The sequence below is a fragment of the Ips typographus genome, linkage group LG12, assembly GCF_016097725.1.
Source record: "Ips typographus isolate SLU linkage group LG12, UJ_Ityp_2.0, whole genome shotgun sequence".
NCBI classification, from domain to species: domain Eukaryota; kingdom Metazoa; phylum Arthropoda; class Insecta; order Coleoptera; family Curculionidae; genus Ips; species Ips typographus.
This window is the reverse complement of record NC_138433.1, coordinates 1,413,566-1,434,389: the sequence shown is the minus strand read 5'-3', so window position 1 is coordinate 1,434,389 and position 20,824 is coordinate 1,413,566. Positions and strand designations below refer to the sequence as shown.

Below are 20,824 nucleotides of genomic sequence, written 5' to 3'. Positions count from 1 at the left end.
AAACGCCCCCTGTGGATTTAGAAAGGTGAAAATAATTTCCAGCATTTCCTCATGGGCACATTTACTGTACAAAATTGTTTTCCGAAGCGCTACTATAACAGCCCGTGCACGGCTTATTGGAACACTCTGTACAGTTATTGCTAGCCAGTTTTGTGGCATTTCACGTCAAAAACCCTTTCATATGCGTATATATTTGTGAAAAGCTTAACCCACACAGGTGACAAGTAGGTAAAGGGGTTTAACTGAACCGTTATTGTGCCCTATTGAAGACTATACAGGAAAAAGCTAAGGGGTGGTCAGTTTTGCTCTCGTCGACTAGACAAATTGATCAAGTTACGGTATATAAAAAAAAACATAGTTCCAGTCAAAACATATTGTGACTTTTTTAGGTACCTGATGTGGACCATGTTTTCGGGTTGTTACCGTTATTTCTCTTTTTTACAACCCTTATAAAACTAATGTTGCCAAGAGTGATTGCTAAAAAAGTCCTTTCGATAAAGTGTTCGAAATTTGCGCGACGAATTTGCAGTAAACCCTTACTTTTTTGGTGAAAGGGGTACCATAAAAAATTTTGCCATATAACGGTTCTACTTTGAAACAAGGATTCTGGGAACCTTGAGACGATGTATTATTTGCACAAGTGTATAACATTTAGTGAACTTTCAAATAGGTATAAGGGTGGAAAAATCAAAAACTTTCCCGGGAAAATTCACATTACATTGCATGTCCTTTCCATTAGTTTCGACCGTTATGAGAATTCATTTCCTTGCCACTGACAGCTGACAGACGCACCTAACTTCATTAAACTAAAATGTAAAATGGCTTCCCCAGTATTTTTCTAGTTTATGTAGGAGTTGTAATTAAAACTGTTTAATTAATAGTATGTTGGGTTTTTGTACCTGATATTATATACAGTACTAATTATTCCGACTTTTCTAGGTAGCACGCGTTAGAGAATACCGGACAAATAGGACGTAACACCGCAATCTTTTGTGTAAAGTTAGCCGCAAAGATGCTCCTTTCGGATCAGATACCTGAGAATATGCACTTTCTGAACTACTGTAGGAGCCCCATTGTAGTCAGGTGAGTAGCTTTTACTACATTTTAACCCTGAGTATTTTTTTCCATGAATCTTTTTACCCAACTTCTTACACTTTACAATGAAGGTAAACGTTAACTTGAAATCAACGTTTAGTATAATGTTATGATTAGTCAGAATTTCTAAATCAAAGCGGATGTTTATTGTGAACAAATAGGCACTTTATTCGTTTATGGTCATGTTTACCTGTAGGGATATTACGTTCATTGTGAAACAGGCATTTCCGTCGACCATGTTTAACACGTTTTTTTACTGGACGAATGCAAAATCGTTCATTAATAGGTCTGTTTGCAGAACCATTCAATATTCGACCAATAAAACCCAACAATTTGCGTTTTTCAGTTGAAAACCAGTTTGAAATTGCCTCTACAAGCAGACCTAATGAGTCCCATGAATGCATTGTTTTACTTTAAATGCACGATTTTATCAGACTAAATACTTTCCATCCTTCTTTATTTGTATTAAACAGAGAGAAATAGACGCATTATTTAATTGACATCCACTATTAGCGACAGAACTAACTGTCACTGTCATTATCAAGGGTGTCTATGATTTTAAACTAAAATCGGACAACAAGTTCCTAATATAAAATTATTTATACAGAGTGAGTTTTTTTTCGTTTCTAGTGAAAGTATCTCGGAAACTAGCAGAGTTACGAAGTCGGTTAAATGGGAAAAGAATTGCAGTTTTAGGGGTCCAATTTAAAACCATTTTTGTTTTATAGAAAAAGGTACCTTTTACTAGATATTTAGCAAAAACCAAATTTTGACGATTTCTCTTAATTGATCTGGGCGAGTTGTTATTTGTTGTAGAAAAATGAAGTAAATAAGAAAGTTCTAGATAATTTTACCCCGAAAAAGACAAATTTTTTTTCTGACAGCTGACATTTTTGAGTTACGACATACACTTCCTTTTTTTAAATGGGAAGCATAGAAGGTTTTTGCATATTTAGAAAGATCTTTTTCCAAGCTTTAAAAAGGTACCAATAAGTAGATTGTTATCTCTCAAAATGGCGGACTTGCAGCCTTTTTCGTTTCGAATTTCCAATTTTAACATAGTTTGCCATGAAATCGTTCATATTGATTTATTATTTGTTTGACATTGACAGCTGGTATAACATTCTCTGAAAATGTACAAATGCATCAAGCACACAGCTTGGAATCGCCACCGGTAGTTTGTAATTGGTCAGAAAAGTAGATTTCAGCTGACTGCTTTTTTTTTGACCAATCACAAACTATACCCACTTTGCTGAGTTGTTTTTACTGCTTGTGATTGGTCAAAAAAAGCAACTAACTGTTTACTTAAATAAGGTAGAAGAATACGCAATAAAATTTCAACAAAACACATTTAATAATTGAATCATCATGCACGACAATTAACTAACCATCTTCGATTATTCAGATCATAAACAATTACCACTTGGCACGTTTACCCCAATCTTTGGGTGTCCAATGTAAGGCTTTGGAGTCAATGCGGATTTTCCGGTTTTCCATAGCGGTGTAGTGTTGCTGTATAATGTCTTTGCTGAGCGTGATAATGTACTGGCCTTTGTAATAGTTGATCAAGTTTAAGTTTTGTAGAGTGGAAATCACGTCTTCCTTTTTAATACTGGTCATTTCGCATATTTCGCTGAAATAACACAATCCAACGTAGGAGGTTTAGTTAGATAAATAGGTTTCATACTTGATGGTGAGTTGGGGTTTTTCATTTTCGCCAATCGGTTTGACTGACAGCAGGATTTCCAAAATGGTCTGGGCCCAATAACTCCTGTAGGACAACAGTCCTAAATCTGATAAAGGTTTTTCCGGAGATCCCGTTTTGCCTTCAAACTTGGACAGTTCATAACCTAAATGTTAGCAATTTTGGGTTTGGTGATCGTTGAGCACCCGAAAAACTTACTAAACTCAATGAGTAGCTTGCCGTAACCTTTGCGTTGAAACGGCGGCAGGGTCAAAATACAGGCAACATTGTAGTCTTCCGTACTTTCTTTCTCCTTCGAAAAATACCCGACAATGTGAAAACCGCGATGATCAAAGACAGTCATGACGTAAAACAAAAAGGGATCAGTGTCGTAGTAAAGGGTTTTGTGGTCCAGAAACAGTTTGGCTAGTAGGCACAAGTTCTGGGCGTACACTTTGTTTTTTCGGCCGTCAATTTCGAAAAACGATATGTTGTCCTTGCGATAGATTTCGTTGCCTGGCGGATGTCGCAGATTACACTTAATCAAATGTCTTTCTAGACATTTTCGGCTTTTCCGGTACTTTAAACAGAACTCGCAGATGTAGATGCAACCCAAGTTAACCATTTCCTTTAAACGGTTAAGATGTACTCAAAGTTGGTTGATTATTTAGGGCCAGTACTTTCAATTCAGGATAATTCAATTTATACTTTATAATAAGATTTATTCTACTTAAAAATTTGTTCCAAAACCACAACTATTCTGATAGTAGTGACAATTGTTCAGCCATATTGGAATTTTTGACAAGCACCTTCTAGGCTTTTTAGTATAGGAGCTGTTGGAAAAACACATAACCTAACAATTCTATTCGGTTTTTAAACAGCTGTTTGTCCTTCTCCCAACTGGGTAAATCTATTTTTATCTTTGTTTAACACCTACTCTACTACTATAGATGTGTTTTATCTGTTACTGAAAGCACTGGTCCTAAGTGTTGTAATACCTGAGGATAGGGAGCAAAATACCAGGGTTTGATTCTGTGAGCACCCAATTCAATCATTTCAACATTTTTCATTCTTGTCACTATATCGTCGTGGTGCGACACCATACTCCCAGACTGTCTAGGTCCGGGCGGTTGCGGTGCCTGAGTCACCGGTCCATCCTGAGAGTCTTCACTCTCCAAGGATGGACCTTTCCGTTTCCTAAAAGGCTTCCTAAGCACTTCCAAGGTGAAATTAAGGGACTAATACCTGTTCATTTTCTTTTGTAAAGCCGCGGCAAGCACCGCGTTTCCATTTAACAGCTCCGAACTGTTATGGATTACCGGACTTGACGGTCTGGAGGTTTGGGTGCTAGTGGCACCGCCTACTGGCCCACCAATGCCGCTACCAATGTGAAGCTTCTTTGGGGTGGTAACTCCAGTACCTGGGGCTGGTGCATCTTTGCGCGGGAAATGTACTTTGCGAGTGTCCAGAGAATCTTCCGTCACCCATTCATCTAGACGCTTGTTGACTAAGAATATTATTACTAATTTGACAAAAAATATAGGTTAGGTTGCTTAATAATTTGCTATTTGTTTTGTCCACACTATATTCCACTTAAAGCTAAAACTTCAATACTTACAGTCTACATAATGTACGTAATAAAATTTGCTGCCTTGGACGTCTTTTATGCTGATTATCTCAGCCAGGGCTGAAAATCAAACACACACTTTTGATAACCATTTACTTAAGTTTCAATACAACTCACGCCAGTCTGAGGTGCCTCTCATGTGTACCGGAAGCCGACATCCCTCTACTAAAGAAGCCTAAACAAGAAATTTACGTAGAACTAGAGTTTTTGCTAAAGTTTGGCCAGGAAGTACTTACAACTGAATCACATATTGTGCTCACATCCATATCCTCCTCTATTTCGACTTTCATTTGGAAACTGTTTTACTATTTCTACAGCGTATACAACTAATTGTCCGTCTTGTATTTTGAGTTTAAGTGGACTTTAATAATTATCAATAATAATAATAATAAACAAATCAGACAATTTACAAACTGATCAGCTGTTTTTACTGTCAATTTTGAGCTGTCCGTCGTCAAATGTCAACGCGCAACAACTGAACCTACAGCGTTGGCTCTTTCTTATTCATTCTTTCGCGTTTGTGTTACGAGTGCGACAGAGACAGAGATGTAATTTCTTAACGTGGTTCACACGCACCTTCCAACTCTCGTTCCACGTCATGCCGTGAATGTTGTCGTGGCTGCTCAAATTGAAGAAAAGTTGATTAATTCCACAGTTTTGCTGGCATTAAGTTCAAGGAATTGCAGTACAGTCCTGTTGAGTTAGTATTCGTCTGGAATTAAACAGGTAAGACAATTTGTTTTGGGTGTTTAGGTTTAATTGTAACTAAGCTGAGCCTTTGTATGAAAGTAAACAGAGTTTGCCCCAATATATATTTTTGTGGTTTTTAGCAGTACCAAAATGGATCAAGTGGTTAAATTTTTGGAGCCTGGACGTCAATTTGCCAAAGACTCAATCCGTCTGGTGAAAAGGTGCACCAAACCTGACAGAAAAGGTAAAACAGTTCAATTAACAGCAACAGGCATTAGACTAATGTTTTTAAACAGAATTTCAGAAAATTGCTATAGCCACTGCCATAGGTTTCTGCATTATGGGCTTTATTGGATTTTTTGTCAAACTGATTCACATTCCCATCAACAATATTATTGTAGGCTCCTAATGGAATGGTATTATTTACCATAAAGAGTGTGTATCATTTTTTTTACTCATAGAATATTTATTTTTACACCAGGCATTGTTTAGATGTATCATCTTTTCGCTCTCATGTAGTACATCAATAAAGTTGTTTTTCTTCTATACAAATTGGGTTTTATTAACTTGAAATAATAACGGCAACAATAAAAATAAAACTGTGTTTATTTTATTAAAACAATTTGTTAAATCTGCGTATTTTCAAGGCACTCTGATTATAATATTGTTGGTTTCTTGACTTAAAAACGACCCGTATGCATTGTTACAGGTAACTGGTTAAACCACAAATTGGAGTAGACAAAAAGAACTATTGTATAAATAAGGTTAAAACAAAGTGTGATGGCACAGCGAAAGAAAGTGTACAAAAGCCCTTAAAATAATATAAATGTTTTGACATCCTTTATCACAAAGAGTGTATTGTGGGTTGCTTGTTAGCCGGATTGTCAGGCAACCCACAAAACACAAGTACAATAGTAATTTTTAAGTAGTTGTCTTTTAAACTCTTAGACCATTAAAACTTTTAAAATGGTACCTTTAAAACAAAAATTAGTTACCTTAGAGCGCGAATTATTACTGAAATAATTGGCTAAAGCAACTTAAATAAAATCTTTAAATTCAACAACCCAAAAGTAAAAATAGAAAATATTTCTTACTCATTAACTTCAAGTTGGGTGTTTTTGTCACCAACTTTACCACCCATAAAGTATTTTATAAAAATATGTTTGTATCATTGACAACAACTAACTTATACACTTAAAATTATGCTAAACAGATATAGGTAGCCAGTAGAAAATTACAATAAAAGCAACCAAACTGGAAAGGGTGACTGAATCCCCGAATAGTTAACAGGAAGACTATAATAGTTAATAAAAAAAATAAACAGCTCAAAAGTACAAAAATATAGAAAAAAACACGTAATAAACTCTCATTGGAATGCTTAAATTATGTCCGATTATAATCGTATTAGAGTTAACAAATAATATACTATTTTGAATAATGTACACGAAAAAGTGCAGCAGTATAAAATAACATTTAAATAGAGTCAGATCTTTAACACTTACCTTTAGTAATGATAATTTGTGAAGCACAATAATTGTTGGATACAGGGTGATGTAATTTGGTTGTTTTAAGTTCCCTTAAAACATTTATAGCAATAATACTGCAGCCTGTGGACTGTCATTATTGTGCTTGATATTTTGAAGGCTACACTACTATAAATACGTAAATCTACGACGCTTAAAGATTAAATTATAAACTGAATATGTCCAACGCGTAAAATTCAAACAAAAACCAAATTTGTGAAAATTGCAGCACATTGTGGTTTGTGATTGGTCAAGAAAATGCAGCACTGACCAATCACTGTGCTGGGATTCATGCAAATGTAGTTTTTAAATGGTTTTGCTGCCAAAAAAATGTTCCTGTAGTGTTAGACAACTTATAAAATAACCGTATACGATTAGGCCATGCAACCGTTATCCATCCCCTGATTGTTTCCATAATTTTGATTGGACGTATAATTATGACAAGGGGAACTGGCGTAATAGGGATTAATCGAATCCAAATCGATGTACTCTTGGTCGTACTCCTCCATGTCCTGAACTACTATGCTGGGCGCTTTACTGTAGTTCATATTGGGTCGGCTACTGTAAGTCAATTGTCCGGTAGCGGCCGTTGCGTTGGAGTATACCTGGATGGAAAACAATTGATTTGAAAAACTGACTGAAGTTTGACAGTTGAAAAGTTACCTCTGACTCTTGACTCCTAAACGAGGCATTCACCGTTCCGGGCCGACTATACGAGTGCTGTTCGATAACGGAACCGACCGGGGGCAGTTTGTAAATACTTTCTTTGGTCGCGGGACCAATATTGTGCTGGCATTGGGGCCGATGCAAGGTTAGCACGTCCAGCAGCATTCGTTCCTGGCTCCGTAACTCTTGCAGTTGGTTCTTCAGGTCGATGTTTTGGGTTTCCAACGTTTCGGATTCGTGGATGAGGTTGGCGGTGCGTTCGCGCTTTTTCAGGCGGCACTTGGTGGCGGCAATTTTGTTTCGTTCGCGACGACGTCTTCGACGTTCTTCGTCTTCGGGTGTCAACTAACAACACAATAACTGTTAGTTTACAAAAACAGCAAAAAGTTAAATTATGGTATCACGTTTAATATATCCATGGTTGACAACTGTAAAGTAAAACTTTTTTTTATAGCCTGACGACGCCCATTTTCGTCCATTATAATTTTCCATTGGAGTTATATAGTTTTTTACGACCGGCAGCGGCTTTTATGCTGGCGGTTGTTAACTAATTTAAACAAGAATTAAGGTTACTACCATATAATCTTGCTTTGCAAACCAAGTAAACATTATCGAAAGGGACTTTTATCTACACTAACCTTAAAACCGTCCCCGTATTAAAACTAATAGAGAGAATAAACAAACATGTCCAGTGGCGACCCACAAAAACCGGTGTTTGCATAAGAAATTTGCTTATAATATAAAAACAAGTTGTTTTGTGTATTACGCCACTGTATTCAGTTCAGTTCAATAAATTTCAAACTCTAAAAGATACTCAAGTTGTCAATATTATAGCGTTGCTGTGTACAAGTGACATGTTCGTTCTTTGTATATTCTATCAGAAAAAGGTGCGGTAGTCTCCTCCTTTTTGGCTGGTGCGAATCTTGAATTTAAATAATAATCGTATAATACAATAACAGAACGGTGTTTCTGCCCAAGGAATGTGGGCGTAAGATAAACAATAAAAATAAACTTTCTAAAAGGAAACTGCCCCACTAAAGAAAACGCTCATAATTATGCGGGTTTATTGCCCATTTGGCCACAAAGTACCCCAGCATTACTGCAGTTGCTTCGCTATTACTTGTCAATTTATGTTACTGTCTATATCTTAATGCAAATGTCCGTATTTTTATCGATATGTGTGGATAGTTTTCGATTTTTTAGGATTTGGCTCAAAACAGATCGAGTTTCGCGCATTAAATGTATGTCGTGTTGTTTCCGCTGGACCGTCGCCAAACCCAGCAGCATAATAAAAGGCGCATAAATTAAAATTCGGAAACCTGTTTTGCATAATAAATGGTTTTTTTTTTCAGCTGGGCGTTTGTATGCTAATGGTGATTAAACTGATACAAAGACGAAATTTTGACAGTTGTGCAGGAGGAGTTACTGGATGATATAAAAACACTTACACCAGTAGGTTCCTGTTTGATTTTGTCTTCCTCGCTCTCACTGCACTCGGCTGTCATCTTCATCCGTTTGGCCGAGTCCAAATCGAGGTAATCATCGTGGTCCCCTTGGTTCTGTTTTCGTTTTTGTTCGATGGTCAGTTTGAGGCCCGCTTTGATAAGTTGCGAGCACGTGTGCCGGATCGAAGGGGGATTGTTGCCAACAGGAGAATCCACCTGTATAAATCCATTAGGTTAGTGCCAGAATTATACGCTAAAGAAGATTACACTCACCTGACTACTGCTAGAACTGTTGGAGTCGCTGCTGGTACCAGAAGTGCCCGGCACAGCGCTGACAATCTTGGGGACGTCATCCCCGAACTGATAACCGTCCATCGGATTGGTCATCGCGATCAGGGAGTTTAAAATTTCTGGAGTTCGTGGGGTGGTACCGCCGCTCTCCACCAACAAACTGTTGGCAGCATTGGCGGCGGCGATGGCCAACTCAACGTTAATGTTATGCATTTTTACACGATTAAAGTAATATCACGTCACTAATAATTTATATATAAAAACACGGAAAAATCACAGACGGTAGTTTGGGTCACTGAAGCAGGTCGCTCCGGACAAAGTCTCTCTAGGGCGCTACCTGGAGGAATGGTGGTTTTCTTTGAATGTCGATTGGGTAACGATGGTTCTGCTGTAACAAAAGTAGCATTTTACTATAACAATCTGTAATAAACGTTTAAGTGGGCATCGGGCCAACATTTTAGGAACTTTTCTAGTGTGACAATTATGAATTGCACTTTCCAAGATTTAAAACCAGGTAGCGTTTAATAGTAAAATCGTTGTTATATACCTCAATGTCGTGACATTCAGCATTGTTTCGGTCAAACAATACATACGAATAATTAGGTTGAGTCAGTAAATAAAAACAAACTTTTTACGAGTGTGCATAATGCATTGGAAAACGATTTTTACACAAATTTACCTGAAAACCGTCAAAACTTTCGAACTGGCAATAACAATGTCAAAGTAAAAACCGAACGCACCCCTAGAAAGGCAATTGTCATTGTCAAAAAAATCCAATATGGCTGAATTAATGTTTGTTGGTAATGTCCTCAAAACAGTATTTGTAGAGTTTTGAGTGGTTTTTAGTGTTTTCAACAAAGTTTTCACTAGTTGAGGACAAACGTGGGTTACTTTAGGACTTTTTAGGTTTGATGATGTTTACTACCGGTCCCCAGTGAGCTAAGTGATAGTGTGGCAAGTTTTCTATAACCGGCTTATTAAAGGAGCGTCCGTCTCTAAATCACAGGTTTCAGCACTCTCAAAAGTAAGTATGAATGAATATGACTTTACACAGTTGCAATAATTAAATAAATGCCTAATAGTTTAGCCTCAACTGCCTTAAATTTGCTATAATATGCTGGTTTTAGTCTATCTGAACTATAAATCTGAATAAATACCTATAACAGACACACACATACAGCTTGCAGGGCTAAAACATTTCAATATAACCTGACTGAACATCTTGAACTGATCCTTGTACGTTCTGGGTTTTAGTTGCTTTTTTTCCATGTTAATACACAGACACATGAAGAAACTAAAGAAAACTTTCGATTGTATTGCTTTGCAGACCGTTTGTTTACAAATTTCCAATTTGCCCTTTGACATTGACGTACCAAATTAGGTTAGGTTTATAGCTAGAGTATTGCCGTACTGTTTTAATAGCGTTTGATAGACAAGGATACACATGCACTACTTGAAACGTGGCAGGGTGCTTTACAACGTTGCCAAGTGTATTAAAAAATAGTTACGTTGGTAAAGAAAATTATTTTATAATTTAAAAGCAAACAGTTTCCTCTTACTGCCATAACAATTCTCTGAATTTCAAGCATATTACTAGAGCTCTAAAAATACAACCTGGAGATTGAAATTACTTTAACGACCAAGAAAATATCGATAATCGAAGGGACGTCACGATAATAAATCAATAAATCGATAAGTGTTATCGTGTTAATTCAGGGATTTGCTAGAAAATTCGATTGGCTGGGTCTCTAAAATGGTACGAACGACCTTCTGCGAAGGAGTCGATGGGGCCTGCTGCTAAAACTTATTAAAATTCAAGGTTGGCCCCCGGTCGTTTTCTAAGCTTCGCGATACCGCTAAACAACGTCTGGATCCTGTTTTTAAAGTCATGAGTGTAACAACACCCAAAACATAAATCTTGCAGGAATTTATGGGAAAAAATCGGGTGTCAGAACATCTGCTCTGTTGTCGGTTGTTATCCACAATGGCCTACATCGACAGCTGATCTGGAATAACATTAGTTACTGTGTTAGACAAGGACGAGTGTGGGATTGTAAAATTTTGAAGAACATTAAAACTGATAAAAATAACTATGTAGCAATGATGTTTTTATGTAGATAGGCAATAAACCGATCCGTCTAATAATTATTATTATTATTATATTTGAATGCTAATTGCGTTAGCTTTAGGATAAAAATAATGACGGTTTACCTTGATTGATTATACTGTTTGTTTGTTGTTACGAGGCAATCCTATTTAACACCACAACAAAAATTCTCTTATTGTTAATTATTAAGAAGAAAACTGATGACAGCACAAATTTTTTGCCATTTTTGGTCTACGTGAGTAACGCAATGTCATTAGTAAAGTACAGGAGTTTCGTGGAATTTTACGTATAGTACACTTCAAAAGAGTGGAGTGTTATCTTGAAAAAGTTGGGAAACATAAGTGTAAATAAACGTGACATTTACAAAATAGACCTTTGCGTATTGACTATAATCATGCTTTTTGCCCTCATAACATTAGAGATTAGGAAATATTCAAATTTCATTATTTCTCCTTGTTACTAACCTAACCCAACCGTTATAGTGCATTGAATTTAAAAAATATAGGTATTTCAATTTATTTAAAATACACAAGTCATGCAGTGACAGATCAATCTATTGTATGCCTGGTTGCAGAACTATTCCCAGTTTGTCTTCCATCATTTTTGTCGTGGTGTTTCGAAGAGCTAAAACCAACTTCTTATAATAATAATTTTAAGAATAGTCCAGACTGATAAATATTTATATACGAGCTTTGCACGTTATTTTACTGTAGTTACTAACCTTATTTATTTAATATATAAAACAAGTTGGCGGCCAACATGTTATGACAGAGTGCATTAGTGTAGATTTCCAAACTACAACTTTTAGGAGGGATATAACCCGAAATTTCAGCAATAAACCACATAAATAAACGAAAATTGGGTCTATAGCTTTCTAGGTCAAACATATGGTTGTTGGCTGCGATAAATACAAAAGGGTGGGTCGGAATTATTATTGGGCAACAGGAAACAGAGTTAATGGATGTTGTCTCCATAAAAATAGCGGACGATTTTATGTAAATGATGTTTTGCCAGAATATGTGTAAACAGGACCTTGATGTGCCACAAATATTCTATTAAATTAAGTATCAATACCGTAAATTACTGTGTTTGAATAAATTATCTTTTTTCTTTTCAAGTCTTCCTCAACCTTCCTAGTGAAGGTTGCGTGTAGTTAATTAATCACTGAGATTTTTACGCATCTTCAAACCACTTAAAATAAGGAAGAACTGCACTCAAAAAACCTACTTGGAAATTAGCAATTGCGTTGTAAATTTACGAAAAAATGTGATTTTCATCCAAAGAAGAGCCAGAGGCAAGGTTGCTCACGCATTTCTTGCATAAAACGATAATAAAGCTTTTATTGGCGTATAATTAATGTTTTGTAAATATTTGTCAGGGTTTCGGTGAATTTAAATCGGCGACTTGCCCAACAGCACACGTGACCTGTAGTTGTGTATGATTGGTCCTCCGCGCAAAACAACGCAAATGCTATGTACATTTGGACTAGCCCTAAAGCGACATCTAAATCGTATTAGAGGAACGAGGTCGAAAAAGTCACGTTTTTAGGCCTCGTTTCGAAAAAGGCAAACTGTCGCACAAATCAGGCCGACGATAAAATATGTCCGAACGATACGCCAGCAATAAGAGAAAAAAAAATGAAACGTTTGAAAAGGCTAATTGGAAGCAAACGCCCTGTCTCATAAATTTCCAGTTTAATTTCGCTCTCAAAACAAAATCGATTCGTAGACGTGCCTTAAGGCCAACATCTTTACTAGCCCAGCTCTAGCGTCCTTGCACTGACAGCTGACAGACGCGCCTAACTTCACGATGCACCAAAAAATATAAAATGGCCTCCCTAGTAAATGACATACGCGTAGGAGTTTAGTAAATTTGGATTTAAAACCGATTAATTAACAGTAAATTGGGGTTTTGTATCTCATTATATGTTCACTAAATAGGGCTAGTTTTTTAGGTTCAAGCTGAAGTTGCTGCAAAGGACATGAGTTAGAGGAGAACAACCCTTAAGAATGGTGTTAGCCACAAAGATGTTTTTTGCTGTGGATGGAATCTGGATTTAAAAGCGATTAATTAACAGTATATTGGGGTTTTGTATCTCATTATATGTTCACTAACTAGGGCTGGTTTTCTAGGTTCAAGCTGAAGTTGCTGCATTAGAGGAACAACCCTTAAGAATAGTGTACAGTTAGCCACAAAGATGTTTTTTGCTGTGGATACCTGGAAATATGCACTTTACATAGCAGGACTATTTTCACCATTGTATTCATGTGAGTACCTAAATAATTTTCGTTCAAGTGTAATTTTGCTCACTTTAGTAAAATATTCGCCACAAATGTGTCAACTTGACAGAAAACAGTAAATGTAGGTGGGTCTCTCATTAATTACACTCAACAGACAAAGATGGTTATAGGTTTTCATGTCTATTCCACTATGAGCCGTTTTCTTTCGGTAAGTCACGTGACCTCCATGTAATTTTATAAATAGGTTGTCATGTGATTTTTTAATCATCAGTCAAAACGTGGTACACCACTGTTCGTAGTTTCAGAGATGGTAAAAAAAAGGTACTTTCATGACTTAGATACTTCCGGTTCAAACAGTTTTCAGGGAACTTGATAAGTGTCGTTCTAGGGATCAAAAATATTTGATAAAACCAATCAAAATTCCAGTTAATTAGGTATTTACACGGTTTAGTACAAGTTCCAAATACGTTTCGTAGGCAAAATTTCAAAATAAACATAACCCATTCATTTCAGCCTGGTTAAGATTGACGCGGCCAATAAATTCATTTTGAAAGGCGTTTTAATCAGGTTTCTTTTTGGATTTGGTCCAACCGGGACGTTAATGCACAACTTAATTAATTACTCCCCTGTCGTACACTGTTAACCACAAACCTGGGGAAAAAAAAGAAAGTGTGACAGTCATTGACTCAAAACCTCGAGTCTAATAAAAGTTTAAAGCTAAAACTAGTTAGAAGAAAAAATTGGGGGCTCAACAAACCACTTTCACTCGCCAGTTCGTTAATAATAATGCTTGGAAAAGAATGTTGTGTGATTGGTCAAAAAAGCAACCTTTTGAACCAATCAAATTGATTTACGCAAAAACTGTCGACTGTCGGCGTTCCTCAACATCAAAGTGCCGAGGGCGTGTTCGGAAATGCAAATCAACACATACTCGACATACAATTAACGACTGTCGGTGCATGCAAAGTTAAAATGCATTTGACGAGTCAATCCTTCAGAGAAAACAATTATTGTATGCAACCAGGTGTGCTGGGGCTTTTTTCTTAACCTGGCGAAGAAATGATTGCGTGGAAAAAAAACTATTTTATTGTGGTGGACCATATCGCTAAACCATCCGGGTTTGGTGTGGAAAGAGCGAAATTTATCAATTTAATTGCGGAAGCGGTTAAATCTGGCAAACTACGTTCTCGGATTTTTAACACTTAGTTATTGTCTATTACCCTTTTTTTGACAGTTGGCGTTGCTGCCTTGTCACTGTCATTTTGTCTGGGGACCTTGGTGAGAAATTCCATTCACGTAGCACAGTAAAAGCAAACAGTGTCGTAATAACCATAACGTTTTCTAATCTTATCAGACGGTTATTGTTTGAGATTAATACCTCAATTTTATTCGGTAACGTAAATAGGATTTGCTCGGGCAACAATCTAATCGCATTAAAGAAATTAACGGGAAAAAAATCGGTTCCTTTCCTGTGATGTCCGTATTGATTGACAACACTTTTGGGGCGATAATTATCACTTTACCTTGAAGTTTGGATGGTTATTTATTGAATAAACACCCACTCGTTAATTTTCATGTTACATACACACAAACGTTTATCCACTTACTCATTTTTCATTCTCAACGGACTTTGCATAAAAACTTATATAGATGAGAGAGTTATCACATGATGTGAGTTCCAATTTTTGCTGTAGCGGTCATGTGACTTACCATTAAATGAGTTAAGTTTACGGTGACTAATTGTTAACTTGATAAACAGGGATAACGCAAACAAATTTACAAACTTTAGTTCCGAAAGCCATTAACGTGCCCGGAGAACGTAAAAACGGCAATAAAAAAATAAAAATGGTTTCAGCCTTGAAAGTAGACTAAAGACAATGGGAACCCTACACTGAAATGCCGCATTAACCTAATGGGTTTTACAAGGTTATCATTGAATATAGCCAATTCGGGTTATCTCCTCTGCAAAGAAGATGAAATATTGCATGTTGCACCAGTTTGTCCAAATGAAAATCAAAACAATAAACAAAACAATAAAAATCGTATAATAACAACAATGTTGGTGTTCAATCACGACTTATCTTGAACCTCTTAAGTGCCGCAAACTATTTTTGAAATTGATCTCATAAGACAGTGGCGGACTGAAAAATTTCGAAAGTAAATCGCGCAAACCTTCAATCCACCCACGCCACTGCAATTGTACCAGTACTCCACCAAAGGTAGATTATTCAAAAGAGAAAAATTCGTATACTAACTCAGTTTTATTTATAGATGTTAGAAGAGGAATTAATCACCAAAGAGACGCTAGAGGGCGTTCCCGACCCTAAAAGATAGTCAAGACTGTGACGTTTCCAAAAATGATTGTATTCTCTTGCTTTAACCCTTAACAGCTGGATTATTTGAAAAATTAAGCCGAAAAGTCACTGAAGGTAAGGAATAGTCAAGATTGTAACATTTAAAAAAATGAGACTAGATAAAGTTGTATCCAGCATTGTTTAGCCGCTAGAGGGCGTTAAAGACTGATCAGTCAGAGCGCCAATTAACATACTCTTTACAGTGACGTAATGAGTGAATGGCAAACCACTAGAATGACCAATCAAACCGTGCAAAAACAATAACGTCATATGATAGTAAAAAGTAACTATTTGAAATGCAAATATCCGAATGAATGAGTAATCTTATGCGCTTCTCAGTAGATTACATCATTCCTATTGAGCCTTCAAAGCGATTATTGTGATTTTTTTGACGCACCTCACAGAGACGTGCGGTCTGTCTTAAACCTTTTGTTCCGTCCATATTGCTTCTAGGCAGAAAAAAATATGTTAATGAGTGGAAATACGAGATTTGCTAGAATATTTCAAGCAAACACCAGTTCACGCTCCACGGATCGGATAAATATTTGAACAGCAACTTGCTGCCCGAAAAGTACGCGCTTCTGTTTCGTTTCTTTGTCGTAATTAAATGTTTACAACTTAAATGGCCTGGGAAATTAACAAAATTAATTTTGACAGCCATTTTGTTTTGTGTAAACAAACATGACCTATTAGGCGACAAGTCCAGCCAACCAACAGACAAAACTCTGATCAAAACTAAACTGGTAGAGTAGCAATAAAAGTAATCGAGCTGGCGAATCTAAAACAGGAGGAAATTCACGAGCTTAATTTATTACCAGTGACAAAACAAAACAAAAAAAAAACACATTTCCAGATGAATATCTGACAGTAAAAAATGGTTGGATGGTTACATAAAAAGATAAAGCGAGCTTGTTTCCTCTGTGTTTATGATGGTTTCACACGGTTTTGGCTCTCCACCCCAACCTAAGAACTCTAATGCGTTATGAACACTCCAATGAAATGTCAAAAACAGCCATTAAATAGTATATTGTACAACAAGGGTGAATAAAATGATCCTATCGCACCAAATTTCACACAAATAATGTTTTGACGCAGCCAAAGTTTGACCGGTGTCCCGGATTGTCACCGTGTGACAGCTGACAGCTGATTAACTTCGTCTTTTAGGTTGACGTGTCGAATCACCGCCTACTATACTTGCTTGTTCAAAATTCCAATATGGCGGAAATAGTTGTGACAGTTTGCGTTTGTTTGTATTTGAGTTTTTTGAGGATTAGATGAAATTTTACGGTTTAAAATCAAAACTTGAGGTTATTTTTGTTTGCTGCCATGTTTACGTTCAAGATTAGCTGTAATTGGTTTATTTCATATCGTACAGTTGCGGAAAGCCTTCTGTTGAATTTGGCAGGCATTTATCAATCTTTAGAAAATCGTTAAATTTAAGCAGTTTTTGCCCTTGCAAAACTCATCAGCTGTTTTTGACATTTCATTGAAGTGCCTAATAGCAATGGAACAATTATCGAGATATTTAGTTCTTTGGAATTCTTGTAATTGAAACAGATATAAACAATTCGATAATTCAAGCAACCTTGGACGTCTTTGAGTATGAATTCAAAGCACGATTTTTTCAGTAAAAACCGTCTAAAAAGTGGAACGCATACATTTACAGGCAGAATAGTAAATAATTGTTTGTGTGAACGATCAAACCCGTCTAATTTCAAGGTTGAGCGTCATCTTCATTCTTTGCAAATTAGCCATTAAAAAGGATGTTTTATGGTCTTATATTGTTCCTTTAACGGCGATAAATTTAATTACATCAAATTACGTTAATAGGGATTTATCCCACTGCGTTGCCCGATTGCAGACAAATCGAAATTGACATTCCTTGTTATTAATGCTACTGAATAAAATAATAAAATACCGTGATAAAAAGAGCAATTTATTTTTGCCACCTACGTACATTAACTTTCCGAACCGAACCACTGCCTGTGTTAAATAACACTAATTCATGGCCAAACTTTTTAAATTCATTAAAAAGGAATTATTACCGAGTTGTGTAAAGGAGTGAAACACGGCTGTTTTGTTTTTTTTTTGTCGGTTATTTATTTATATTCTTAACGTTCACGGTCGCCATCTGCTTTGCCAAAATATGACCGCTTTTTAGATCTGTGTATTAGTGCTGTAGACTGCCGTAGTATTGGACAACCCTGTATTTGACAAGACTATGACGTTTCTTAAAACACAACCACATAAAATGGCAGCCCTGTTTGGCTGTCTATTTAAAAACTAGGAGTGAATATGAATGGGCTCCTCCCACATAAATCGGAATGAACCGAAAACAAAACTTTGAAAATGCGTAAATAAATTCAAATCGACAGTTTTGCCGCGTTTATGACGTAGACGACTTTCAGCGGTTTTATTGGCTATGGCTGTCTAACAGTTGACAGCAACTTCCGCTCAGCTGATTTATAACGTCACGAGTGAAGTCCGCAAAGTGCCAATGTTGCCAAATAACACGTTTTATAGCACGTGACGACATTTTTATTTCACTGGACTAAAAGTATTAATTTGAATCGGTCAAAGTTTACAAACTGGCAACTCTAAAGTGGGCGTGGAAAAAGTTGACGTTAGTAGTGGCGCCTAGCACCTAATTGGTTGAAAACCGTCTACGTCATATCTAGCGGGCGTTTTAAACGCTACTATGAAATTTGATTTTTTTAAATTTAATTTTTGTTATGTTCAACTTGGTATTTTGAAAAATAATAAAATACGTATTTCATATTTTTTTGCGTCCTAATCAAATAGTGATTGGTCAGTTGGCGGTATGATTTATACAGCAGAAATCATAGCCTAGTTACAGTTTGTGATATGTCAGGCTTCTTCATTCACCCCTCCTGGTTTTGAAATACAGGGCGTCAAAATCAAGTTTTTCCAGACCTGAACTAGGATTTAGACCTTATTGGCTTTAAGCCTTAATACCTCGATTATTTAAAGACTAAGGCCGGAAAGTCACTGAAGATAAAACATAGCCAAAACTATAACGTTTCTAAAAATACTACATAGAGTGGTACCCAGAACTGTTTGCTCACTAGAGGGCGTTAAAACTAAACTATCCAGACCAGAATTTTGATCTTGCGTTGTGTAAAATATTTGTTTCCTTTTGGTTTTTTCGGTTATTTATTTATGTTTTTAACGTTCACGGTCACCATCTGCTATTCGCATGTTTGCCAAAATCCGACTGCTTTTTAGATAATCTCTATAATGTAGGGCATCTGGACAAAAATCTTTTTTTCTCTGTCATAAATAGAGTGGTTTTAAGTTAGTCGTTGTGGTATACATGTTACCAACAATAAAGCTTTATTTTGACCAATCACAATCTATGAACAGTGCGATGCTCATAAACGCCTAAAAAATGTATAAAGTCATGTGACCTTCTGTCTGTTATGAATCTTTGGGTCACGTGACAACTGACAACTGTCAAATTTTTATGCAAACTCGAACAGTTTGTTAAATTCTTTGGGACTCTTCTTACTGCATTAATGGATACAAGAGACATTGATGTGAACTCTCTTATACGTTATGTGCCTTTTCGTCACGTGACAACTGTCAAATTTTGGTCTTAGGACCCCTATTAATAAACTGATTGAGTATCGGTAAGTATTTTGGATAATCAATGTTTCGTTGTGGGAGTGCCCATTCGTAAGGTTCGTCCCGAGACCATCCCAGCATATTTTTAGCACAAAACAAGAGCAAAAAGTAAACAAACATTTACCTTGGCTCGAACCACCTGTTTGTCCTGACGGTCGTCCCGTTTTTCCGACGTCCAAGCCTTTTTCTAGCACGAACGACGACAAATTCGTTGTGATCCTGATCAATCGCGTCGGTCCGATAAACTTTATTCATTTCATTTACGAGGATCGCGCGGTAAGAAATTCGCTCGGAGCGACCGCACCTCGCGAGCAACTCAAACAAACAACAAATCCAAACATATGCGGATCGGTTTATAAATCGCGGGCTATTTTTAGATATTATGTCACGACGGGACGTCCCGATTGGCCGGCCGTGACGTTATGCGCACTCTGATTGGTCGAAAACCGCGGCGGACTCTGTGGCAGTCGTGACTGCTTGCCCGGTTTGCGAATGCGAATATCGCGCCCCGGAGTTATAATACTTTTAATTCCGCCGCTTTTTTTTTATATACACATTAACATCCATTTCTATTCCATTCAATTTGACGAGGATGTTTTGGTTTAGTGGTTTCTCTACCAGAAACACTGTGTATTGACTAACAAATTTTAGTCAAAACACCCTTTTAAAAATCTGTCCAGTCTTTTGGGTAATTAAAATATCAACCAAGTCACGTGACATAATATTGTACAAAATGTCACTAAAAAAAAACACAGAGTTGGCAATATCTCAGAAAGTGGTCGTAGTACAGGAGCAAATTCCACAAACCCAGAATATTTAAATAAATTGTCATTGTTGACATTTGTAAGACTAAAACAAAAGCGAATCGATTCTTGCCAAACCCCCCACAAAGATGTACGTATTTTCAGATTGGGGTGATTTCTAAATAAAAACGAATTGAAACTGAAAATTGCCCTGGAGCGTATACTAAGTCAGTACCATGCAATATGCGCTTGTTTTTTCTGTTTTTGTTCAAATCTAAGATTTATTGTCTTTTCTTATGGCTTTACATTCACCAGGTCGTCATTGATAGATTAACAAGTAATTTTAACAATTAAAAGGTTAAAACTGTACTAAACTGTTTATTAAGTTTGACAGTTCTAAAGCAGCAAATTTCAAAGTGTAATTTCTTGACTTTTGGTGAATCCACTTAATGCAAAGCTCTATATTAAACTAATATTAAACTCAATAAGTAGTTCCTTATATAAAAAGAAACAACTTCTGTAATATGTAATTGCAATATCGAACCACAGATGGCGCCACAAGTTTTGCCTGTATGTTGGGTTGCGGCAATTGACGAATGCACTCTGCAGCCCGCGTTGCAGCGTTAATTAATTTTAATTAATTTGAGGAGAAAGCCGGAAAAACCAGTTTTAATAGTACGACTATGCAAACAAATTTATCTAAAAACTTGAAAA

General features: G+C 36.6%; 4 protein-coding genes and 1 long non-coding RNA gene across 6 annotated transcripts in view; 3 read left to right on the top strand and 2 right to left on the bottom strand.

Annotated features, from left to right (window-relative positions):
• The first annotated feature begins 611 nt into the window (after positions 1 to 611).
• Positions 612 to 11,166, top strand: LOC145736655 (uncharacterized). The gene is made up of 4 exons (XR_014180069.1): positions 612 to 880; positions 940 to 1,083; positions 9,928 to 10,045; positions 10,946 to 11,166. It is a non-coding gene; the product is annotated as an uncharacterized LOC145736655 (long non-coding RNA).
• Positions 2,431 to 4,847, bottom strand: Tip60 (Histone acetyltransferase Tip60). The gene is made up of 8 exons (XM_081991070.1): positions 4,643 to 4,847; positions 4,524 to 4,581; positions 4,398 to 4,466; positions 4,025 to 4,286; positions 3,778 to 3,976; positions 2,999 to 3,407; positions 2,783 to 2,945; positions 2,431 to 2,728 (listed from the first exon to the last, which is right to left on the bottom strand). The coding sequence occupies exons 1-8, from the start codon at positions 4,694 to 4,696 to the stop codon at positions 2,512 to 2,514; spliced, it is 1,431 nt and encodes a 476-aa protein (XP_081847196.1). The 5' UTR covers positions 4,697 to 4,847; the 3' UTR covers positions 2,431 to 2,511.
• Positions 4,972 to 5,648, top strand: LOC145736654 (protein transport protein Sec61 subunit gamma). 2 transcript variants are annotated; one of them, XM_081991078.1, is made up of 3 exons: positions 4,972 to 5,132; positions 5,237 to 5,340; positions 5,393 to 5,648. In XM_081991078.1, the coding sequence occupies exons 2-3, from the start codon at positions 5,247 to 5,249 to the stop codon at positions 5,503 to 5,505; spliced, it is 207 nt and encodes a 68-aa protein (XP_081847204.1). In that variant the 5' UTR covers positions 4,972 to 5,132; positions 5,237 to 5,246; the 3' UTR covers positions 5,506 to 5,648. The 2 variants fall into 2 exon arrangements, with proteins under 2 accessions (XP_081847204.1, XP_081847205.1); XM_081991079.1 differs by having other exon boundaries at positions 4,976 to 5,132; positions 5,240 to 5,340.
• On the bottom strand, positions 5,920 to 19,702 carry Atf3 (Activating transcription factor 3). Its single transcript, XM_081991071.1, has 5 exons — positions 19,492 to 19,702; positions 9,004 to 9,409; positions 8,734 to 8,946; positions 7,283 to 7,630; positions 5,920 to 7,224 (listed from the first exon to the last, which is right to left on the bottom strand). Exons 2-5 carry the CDS (start codon positions 9,232 to 9,234, stop codon positions 6,994 to 6,996), a joined length of 1,023 nt encoding a protein of 340 aa, XP_081847197.1. The 5' UTR covers positions 9,235 to 9,409; positions 19,492 to 19,702; the 3' UTR covers positions 5,920 to 6,993.
• The window catches only part of bbx (bobby sox), a 14,202-nt gene continuing 9,049 nt past the window's right edge, over positions 15,672 to 20,824 (top strand). The window contains 1 exon segment of the mRNA XM_081991066.1: positions 15,672 to 15,797. The gene's annotated coding sequence lies outside the window, so the exon portion shown is untranslated.